The sequence below is a fragment of the Anolis carolinensis genome, chromosome 6 (assembly GCF_035594765.1).
Source record: "Anolis carolinensis isolate JA03-04 chromosome 6, rAnoCar3.1.pri, whole genome shotgun sequence".
NCBI lineage: Eukaryota > Metazoa > Chordata > Lepidosauria > Squamata > Dactyloidae > Anolis > Anolis carolinensis.
The window spans coordinates 100,703,171-100,713,560 of NC_085846.1; the positions used below are offsets into that span (position 1 = coordinate 100,703,171).

Below are 10,390 nucleotides of genomic sequence, written 5' to 3' on the forward strand. Positions count from 1 at the left end.
AATATCTGCCTTTTAAACACCTTAGAAGAATATCTTTTGGCTCTGGACTATAAACTAATATAGAGAATACTTCCTGCAGTGAAAAGAACTCAAGAGAAATCAGAAGTATAATTCAGTCAGGGAAGAATTGCCAAAAACAGTAATATTTCTTCCCAAACTATCAGCAGAACCTTTCCTCACTCTCAAACAAGGTGACCTTTGTCAGACTACAGTTTTAGATCTTAATTTGTGTTGATGTTGGTGCTTTTGTTCAGACCGCATTTTAGTATGATGTTGGCTATAGGAGCACTGGGGTCTGAGCAGTGGATTACTCCTGAGAGTTCATTCCTGCCAAATGGCTGTTTGGGTTTCTTTGCTGATTTATGACCCACGATCACTGTTAGGTTATTACAAAAATTATGGTAACCTTCAATACTTTGTGGAGATATAATGTGGAAGTGATTCAATCTATGCATGCCTTTCTACCACTGGTCCCATTCACAACTGGCTCTGTTCACATAGACCACGTTTACACTCCTGCCCTATCTTGCCACTGGGTGACAGCCAAAGCATGGAAACAAGCATCCCTTTCAAGAAACTGGAATCGGTCTCTGTGCCACTCTATGAATATCAAGTATTTTAGGCAAGATAGAGCAAAAGAAGGACGAGATCACTATCTCTCGTCAATCTGGGTTGTATATAAGCAAGAAACTGGGCTACATTCTTATGTAGGCTTCCCGCATATCGAAGTAACAGCGAGTGCTGATCAGAACGTATTCCTGGAGCATTTCTCATGAAATTTAAATGTTGAGGTCTCAAACTGTACAAGCTTTACATTATACAAGTCAAACATCAATAGTGCTCTTAATAAAATAACTTCTTCAATTCACACTCTTAGTATGCAGTGCTGGCAAAAAATAGTTTGGTATTTGTTTAGTTTCCATGTACAACTACTAAAGCATTCAGCTTAGATGCTACTGCAGCAGAGTGCTCTTACGGTGCCAAGTATATGATTTTTTTAAAACCTAGAAAACATACTTCACCCCAAAGCACCTTAAAATATAAAATACAGTTGAGAAAGGTCAATATTCAGATGTTATCAGAAGGAGAATCAAGGACCCAATTTAGTGGTAGAGCAGATATTTGCTTTTTAAAAAAATATTTTATGAAAATTATACAGTACTGCAGGAGGGCTATTACAGGTTATTATGGGAATACATTAGTTTAAAGATCCTTTTTACTAAATCTTTTTATGCCTAAATAACTACCCTTTTCCTTCTCATTCTCCATCTTTATTAGAAGCATTGACATTAGAAGGACAGTGAAGGAGAGCTAAAGAAATGCAGACTGTTGATTCTGGGTTATAAAAGGGTATATGCGGTAAACAGTGCAATACAGTTGGTCAGGAATGGGATTCTACAGTAGCCATATCTACGTATTGTAGCTAAACAGAAGCTCACTCCATAATCCCTTTGTGCAGTGGGGTCCCCAGATGTTTTGGCCTTCAACACCCAGAAATCCTAACAGCTGGTAAACGGGCTGGGATTTCTGGGAGTTTTAGGCCGAAAATATTTGGGAGCCCCAGGTTGAACCACTGCCTTTGTGAAAGTGTGAGAACATAAGACATAAAAAGAAAAGGCAGACTTGCTTGCCTCACCAGCTATTCCCAGTATGACAAAGGCATGGATCTTTAAATTTGGCCTACAAAGGAGAAATCATAAAAAAGCCAAAAAAAAAAAAAAAAAGAAAAGAAAGAAAAGGGGAGGAGTATCAAAAATCCTCCCTGAATGCATTTTGGAAGAAGTCTGAAAAGGGTTTAATTTTTTTGTTACTTATGGAAGGCTTAGAGAAGCCAATTGTTTCATTTCACATGTGCATATTGTTAGTTTGGAGTAAAAGAATTGCTGAAACGTGTTGAACAGCTCCTCTTTTTTGTGATGTAGGACCCTATCTTGACCCTTTCCATCTTTTTTTTCTACTTCTGGTACCAATTTCTCTGTTAAAGAAGTAATGCCAAGGAACACATGTACTTTGTTAACTGTGGTATACCTATATTTAGCTATGTGATAAGAATGCTAAGCATCTCATGGGTGTGTATAGTATAGATGAACAGGATATGCCATCTTGTGCATACATTTCTTTAAAAAAAACTTACACCATATTTTCAGGTTCTGTTGCACACGATCCCACCGCTTTATTAACATTAACAAGAAGAGCCTGGTTGGTTCCTGTGAGTAAAGCAACAAGGGATGGGATTCCACCACATCTCCGTATGATGCTCCGATTAGCTTGTTCTTGGCAACATTCACCAAGAGCTCCAACAACATTCACAAGGACTTCCTCCGGTTGATCTGTCAGCAGCCCAACCAAAGTTTCTATAGCTTTGTACTCCCGGAATCTAACCAAAACCAATAAAATATTGTTAGAAGTGTATTTCCAGAAAATATTTATTCATGTTGCATTAGACCTTTTAAAAATTACAAACTGGGTATAAACGTTTTGGAATCCAGATTTAATCAAAGTTAGATTAGACCCAGTTTTAATCATGTCAGAAGCAACTAGAGAACATACATCAAGTCGCTTCTGGTGTGAGAGAATTGGCTGTCTACAGAGAAGTTGCCCAGGGGATGCCTGGATGTGTTACCATCCTACTGGGAGGCTTCTCTCATGTCCTTGCAAGCTAGAGTGGACAGATGGCAACTCACCCTGTCTCACAGATTCGAACCGGCATCCTTCAGGTCAGCAACCCAACCTTCAGGTCAGCAGTCCAGCCAGCACAAGGGTTTAACCCATTAGACCACCGCGGCTCCTGATATTAGACCCATTAAAAATTATGAAGTCATGCCTACCTTAAGTCCCACTAATTTTAGTGAGTCTGCTTTAAGAATGACTAAATCTGAATCCAAATTCTACTATTCGTATTTCATGGTACCTGTCTTATGCTTTCTAAATACTAATCCACATTAATAGTTTAACTGTCATTGCTTCCTTTAAAATACTGAATTTTTTTTTCTAAAGATACTGTGAGGTTTAGCAGAAATTCCCTAGCCTTTTCTGCCATTCCAAGGACTCTTCAGTTAGGGCTCATAGTTTTGGCACAAATCAGAAGTTGAATCATACATATAATGCAGATACACAACAAACATTGCTGCCTTTTTAAGATCTACTTTCATGAGGGTTAGCATGTTTTTTAATGAAATAAGACAAGGTGGAATTCTTACAGATCTAGAATGATAAATGGAAAACACAAACATTTCTTGGAAAGTATATGCTTTGGATTATTAGACTGCCGATATACAGATCAGTATGTTACTTGTTTTGTATTTCAACATGATAAAACAGCTGAGTTGGCATGGTCAGAGTAAACATGAACACACTTACAGTAAAATAAGCACACTTTTGATCACACAGAGCAATTTAATGTTTAAACTTGGTCAGAAAATGCCTTTTCTTACAACATCAAGTGATTTAAACTTTTATATATTTCTGTATGTTTGCAAATGCTACACATACTTGGTCACATTTTCTTTGCTGATTGCGCATTTCCAGATTGCTCCTGTCACTGCTGCCAGAAGTTCTTTATTGTCAGATTTAGCAAGTAAAGCAGCAAGAGATTTTAGGCCCCCGTGCTGCCTAACAAGATCGCGTGTTTCCTGATCTTCAGCACACTACAATTTAAAAATAATAATAATTACAAGCATGCATAACAGAGGTCCATAAATTAGGTTTCTATACAAAGGTTATACTGGATAAATCCAAAATTCTAAGGACCATTCTTTCACAATGGAAATAAAAGCAACCAAGAGAAAAGGATGGAACTTCACTCTTATTAAAAGTAAAGGTTTCCCCTGACGTTAAGTCCAGTCGTGACTGACTCTGGGGGTTGGTGCTCATCTCCATTTCTAAGCCGAAGAACCGGCGTTGTCCATAGACACCTCCAAGGTCATGTGGCCAGCATGATTGCATGGAGCACCGTTACCTTCCCAATGGAGCGGTACCTATTGATCTACTCACATTTGCATGTTTTCTATGTTTATTTATTTATTATTTACAACATTTATACCCCACCCTTCTCACCCGAGGGGACTCAGGGCGGCTTACAAAAATTGGCAAAATTTAATGCCCAAAATGCAATCATAAAAACAAAACAATATAAACAGATCCATTAATAACATTGTTAAAACACATTATAAAAACCTTAAAAAACATATATATAATTATTTTTTTTATATAATTTTTATTGAGTTTCTACAACACATCACACTTAAAAAAAAAGAAGGAAAAGAAAAGAAGAGCAAACAGAGAACCCCACACACACCCATTTGCATACTTGTAGTACTTCCCATCCTCCCTTTTGGGGGTCTAATTTAAGTCAATTTTTATAATTGTTTCCCAGTCCTGATTGTATTGGTATGTCCCAGTTTATTTCTTCTGTGACAAGGCATGTTTCTTACTGCATGACCATATACTTTTTATATTGATCCCAGTCTGTCCTTTTTATTGGCTGTCCTCTATACATCTTCAATAAAAATGTTAGTTCATCCATATCTCTTATGTCCTCAATTTTCTCGAGCCATTCTTCCTTTCCCGGAGTTAACTGTGATTTCCAATGTTTTGCAAAGATAATCCTTGCAGCTGTATTGATATATGTAAATAATTTGTCGTCGTTTATGTTAAATTGTGTTTCTGAATCTGTCAAGTTTAGTAAATAATATTCTGGTTTCATTGGAAATTTTTTCCCTAATATTTTCTGAGATTCTGTATGTATCATTTTCCAAAATTTGCCCGCTTCGTTACATGTCCACCAAGCATGATAATACGATCCTATATGGTCTTTACATTTCCAGCAGGAGTTTTGAGTTCCCTTATACATTTTCCCTAACTTTTGGGGTGTAATATACCACCTATGGAAGGATTTCAACCAATTCTCTTTTAAGTCCCACGCATAGGTATATTTTGTTTTTTTCCTCCATAACGTTTCCCACTCTGACATGGTTATTGTATGTCCTATGTTTTGGGCCGATTTCACCATACATCCTTTAACTTCTTCTGCAGCATTTGTCCATTCTAATAATTTATCGTAGATTTTGGTTATTTCTTTCTTATCTGATTGGAGAATCTTATCCCAGAATTTCTCGTTGGAACAAAAGCCCACTTTGTTATCTATCACAAATTTTTCCTTAATTTGAGCGTATTGTAACCACGTTAGGTTTCTATATCTTCTTTTTAGTTCTTCTATGGATCTAATTTGGAATTCATTGTTTTTCTTGATTAGAATGTCTTTATATGTAGGCCATTGTGACCAACCTAATAATTTCCTATTATTCTCTTCCAGTGGTGAAATCCATAGTGGGGTTTTATCGTACATATATATTTTATATTTTTCCCAAACTTTGATCAATGATGAACGTATAAAATGATTTCCAAAAAAATTTTCTATACGTTTTTTATCGTACCATATGTACGCATGCCACCCCCTTCTCAAGTCGAAGCACTCTATGTTTAGTATATTCTCCTTTTTAAGATTACACCAATCTTTAATCCACGTCAAAGCACAGGCATCCGCATACAGTTTTAAGTTCGGCAAGCCAAATCCACCTCGGTCTTTTTTCTCCGTCATTGTTGCATACCTAATTCTGGGTTTTTTGCCGTTCCATATAAATTTAGAGAGGTCTTTATTCCATTCCGCAATTGTTTTCATCGATCTAATTATGGGTAAATTTTGAAATAGATAGAGCATTTTCGGTAAGATGTTCATCTTAATTGTTGCGATTCTTCCTAATAATGAAATGTTTAAATTCTGCCATTTTTGTAAATCTTGCTTTATTTCCTTCCACATTAGTTTATAATTATTTTCTAATAGTTGCGCATTCTTAGCTGTAAGCCAAATTCCTAAATATTTAATCTTTTTGGATATCGAAATTCCTGTCATGTTTTGCAGTATTTCTTGGTTGATTTTAGTCATATTCTTTGTTAGTATCTTGGTTTTTTTCCTATTTAGACGGAAACCAGATATTTCTCCATATTCTTCAATCTTAGTTATCCACCTAGGTAGTTGTATTTTCGGGTCTTCGATAACGCAGATAATGTCATCCGCGAATGCTCTGTATTTAAATTCGTTTTTCAAAATTTTTGTGCCCTTCAATTCTTGGTCATTTTTTATATTTTTTAACAGAATTTCTAAAGCAAAAATAAATATCAAAGGGGATAATGGGCACCCCTGTCTTACCCCTTTTTCGATCTTGATGTTCTTTGAATGTTGACCATTAATCAGAATTTTGGCTCTTTGTTTGTCGTAAATCGTGTCCACTGCATTATAAAATTGGTGTCCAATATCGATTTCCTTAAATAATAGCTTAAAAAAAGACCAATTCAAATTATCGAAGGCTTTTTCCGCGTCAATGGAGAGCAATGCTACTTCTTTTTGATGGTTCCAATCATAATATTCTATTATATCCAAGATACATCTAACATTATCTTTCATTTTCCTTCCCGGAAGAAAGCCTGTTTGTTCTGGATTAATCCAATTGTTTAAAAATTCTTTGAATCTGTTAGCCAATATGCACGTAAATATTTTATAATCTATATTCAATAAAGATATGGGGCGATAATTTCTTACATCGGAGGTATCTTGCTTATCCTTGGGTATTGCGATTATATCTGCATCTCTCCAAGAGTCAGGGATTTCTTTATTTTGCAATACTTCGTTCATTAACCTTTTCAGGTGGATAATTAATGTGTCCTGCATTATTTTGTAAAAGTTTGCTGAGAATCCATCCGGCCCAGGCGATTTGTTAGGCTTTAAAGAATTAATTGCTTTCTTTATTTCATTTTCTGTGATTTCTTTATTGAGGATTTCTCTTTGTTGATCGCTAATCTTCTCTAATTTTTGATTTCCCAAATATTGTGATATTTTTGTCTTATCAATTTCATTGTCCTTATATAATTGTGAATAGAATTTGTTAAATTCATGTAAAATATCCTCATCCTTGGTAATACATTCACTGTCTGTCTTAATTAGTGTAACTTGTTGAAGTTGTTTTTTCTTACGTATTTTCCGCGCCAGCCATTTCCCTGGTTTATTAGCGTTCTCAAAATTAAATTGCTTGATGAATCTTAGTTAGTTAGCGGTCTGGTCCAATTCCATTCGACTCTTCTCTCTTTTTAAGTTCTTAAGTTCTTTGTTTGCCTTGCTATTATTTGGTGAATTTTTCAGTATCTTCTCATTTCTTTCAATCTGTGAGTTTATTTCCTTCATTTTCTTCCATTTATCTTTATTTATTCTTGCTTTTTGCTGTATTAAATGTCCCCTGATCACCGCTTTGTAAGCGTCCCAGATAGTTGCGTCTTTAATATCTGGACTGACGTTAAAGTCGAAATATTCCTTTGATAGCTTCTTGTATCTCTCGATGTCTTCTTCTTTTTTCAACAAGTTTTCATCAAACTTCCATTTAGGTGTAACCTTTTTATAATTAATAATCATTTCCATGGGGCAGTGGTCTGATTTATCACGGGGGATGATGGATATCTTATCAATTTTTGTAAATATTGTTCTAGTTGTCCAAATCATGTCAATTCTTGACCATCCGGCATGTCTGTGAGAATAAAATGTATAGTCTTTGTTTAAAGGGTTTTTTGCTCTCCAAACGTCAATGAGATCAAATTCTTCCTTCAACCGGATGAAGTTTTTTGGTAATGAACTTAACGTATCTTTATTACTTCTTTTCTTGGTTGATTTGTCCATTTTTGTGTCCAGTACCCCATTGAAGTCTCCTAAAATTATAACCTGTTCCAGGTGGGTATTTTCGATCTGTTCCTTCAGATATTTTGCAAACTGTGCCTTGGGACCATTTGGGGCATAAATGTGGCATATTAATATTTTTTGAATTCCAATTGTAATTTCCACCGCCACCACTCTCCCCTCTGAGTCCTTAAATTTCAATTCTGCTGGAATATTATTGTTTATGTATGTGACCACCCCTCTTTTTTTCTTTATGTCCAGTGAATAGAATTCTTTTCCGTAAACCTTGTTAACTAAGTGTGCTCCATGTCTTTGTGAAATATGTGTTTCTTGAAATGAAATAATATCAAATTTCCCTTTTTTAATTTGACGTGTGAGTGCATTTCTTTTATTTGGAGAGTTTAGACCGTTCACATTGTTTGAATAACATTTTATTTGTCGTGTGAACTCATTCATTGTGATCATTTTCAAGTCCTAAGGTTATAATTCCAAGATCTTCTTCCACTGCCGTGTCTTCTACGTCCTCTATGATCATCTCCGGTTTTTCCACTTCCGTATTTATCTCCATTACCTTCGTCACTGTTGCCGATTCTGCACCTTGGGGCGAAAGAAATCTTTTCCTTTTTGTTTGTGGTAGGAATGTCTCCTGAGGTTCTGTACCCTTATCCTTCATCAAATTTTTGTAGAATTCCTTTGCCTTGTCAAGTGATGTAAGCCAGTATTTCTCATTATTAAGCGTAACCATAACACCTTCTGCTTTTTCCCAACGGAATCTGATTTTACGTTTTTTTAATTCCTCTGTAAGGAAGAAGTAGTTTCTCCTTTTATTCAGTATTGGTAAGGGAATTTCTTTTAGTATTGTGATTTTATTGTCTTTATAATAGCTTGGTTGGGAGCTATTGGCCATCAATACCTCGTCCCTAACTCTCTTTTTTACAAAATGTACTATGACGTCTCTCGCCACTTTGTTACGTTTGGAGTAGTTAGTTTGTATTCTGTATATTCTGTCCAGTTCAGTTCCCATTTCCTGTACTGGACGCTGTAGTATTTTTGCTGTGATTTGTGATATTGTTTGTCTTATGTTTTCGTTAGTTTCCTCTTGTATATTCCTAAATCGAAGTTGGAATTCCATCTCTTTAAGATCCATTAATTCTTGTGTTCTTTCTATTTTTAAACTTTTGTTTTGCCAGTCCTCAACCTGTTTTTGTATTTTATTTTGAGTCTTTTCCATGTTCCCTCTAGCTTTTTTCAGTTCAAGAATCTCTTCATGCATCTCTTTCATTTCATCTTTTATCTGAGTAATATCCTCCTTTATTTCTCTTTTCATTTCCATCATCTCTTGGTGCATTTCTTTCTGAAATCTTTTTTGATCTTCCATGTTTAGGTCCTGTTTGTCTGAATTTTTCTGGATCTCTTTTAAAATATCTTTTAGAGTTAAATCTTCTGTTTGGGAACCTCTCCTTGCTAACCCTTTAGTATCTTTAAGATCTTGTTTAAATTTTGGCCCTGCCATCTTCTATATTGGCAATAATTACTGTACTATTCTTTTCCGTGTATGTCTATATATTTATAAATGTGTAAATGTATCTTTGATTGGTCTTCCCAAATAGTCAATTTTGGTATTTATACTACTGTTTCATTGCGTACAATAGTCTGTCTGTATCTCTATGTATCTTTCTTACTGCTATCCTCAGTCTTTGTTCTTCAATGTGGTCTTATTTAATTCCAAAAGTTTCTAATCTCCTATCTCCCTTCCAGTGTCCTATGCCCTTAATCCTCCTCTGCCGTCCTCCATTCTCAGTTCTGATACCTAGGCTCTAAACTGTTCGTCTTAGAGTCCTGATTCAAGTCCTTACGATCGTTGCTGTTGTTCTGCACTTCCTGATTCCTCGTCTTCCGGTCTTCCTTCTGCTTTCTTCTTCCTTCTCCCCGATCCGCCTTTCCTTCCGCCCTCGTCGTCCTCCTCTGCTACCTCCTCTTCCGTCTTTCCCTGATGAGTTCTTCCGCTTCGCTCACCTCCTGTTCCGCTTCTTTCCCACAGTCCTCAGCGACCCCTTGCTTGTTTACAAGAAGGAGCCTTCGTAGTCAAAACAATATGGCGTCAAGGTCAGCTGCTGTCCGGTTCCTTCTTACTCCGTTCCTTTCCTCACTTGTCTACGGCCCGCGAATCCCGCGGCTTTTTTCCCTGCTCTTCGGCTCGCCTCTCCTCCGAGGGGCTGGCGTCAGAGCGTGAATAGCCGTTCGGGTACCTGCGTTCCTCCCATCGATTTGCTAGGGAGAGGGGAGATTCTTTGCTCTACCCGACCGCGTTACTCGATCTTGTCTGGTAATCGATTTGATTGTCTCTGTGGATGCTTCCTTATCCTCAGGTTTCGGAAAGTTTCCTTCTTTGTAGTTGATCCTTCTCCTGCGTGGCTGGATTGTGCCTTGTGTGCTCAGACGTGTAAGCGTCCTGAGTCTCAACGATATTTCCCTTGTATTTTATATAAATATTTATCTTCTTCCAATCAGTTTGGTGTCCCCATCAGGTTTGAATTTTTTGTTAAGATTTCAGTTTCTTCCAATGTCTCTTCTTTTTAGTTTAAAATGAGCCCGGCCAGCAGTCAATGCAGGGCTTGCGCCCGCTTCCTGACTCGCGGTTCGCGGACCACCACGGCTATCTAGATCCTC

The 10,390-nt window shown here is 36.7% G+C and overlaps 1 protein-coding gene across 3 annotated transcripts in view; it reads right to left on the reverse strand.

The window, feature by feature from the left end:
* The window catches only part of odad2 (outer dynein arm docking complex subunit 2), a 93,415-nt gene that overhangs the window by 25,628 nt on the left and 57,397 nt on the right, over positions 1–10,390 (reverse strand). For all 3 annotated transcript variants that reach the window (XM_008112387.3, XM_008112388.3, XM_062957607.1), the window contains 2 exons: positions 3,493–3,647; positions 2,135–2,377 (listed from right to left, as the gene is read on the reverse strand). In XM_008112387.3, the coding sequence (XP_008110594.1) occupies positions 2,135–2,377; positions 3,493–3,647 (398 nt within the window). The remainder of the gene's footprint in view (positions 1–2,134; positions 2,378–3,492; positions 3,648–10,390) is intronic.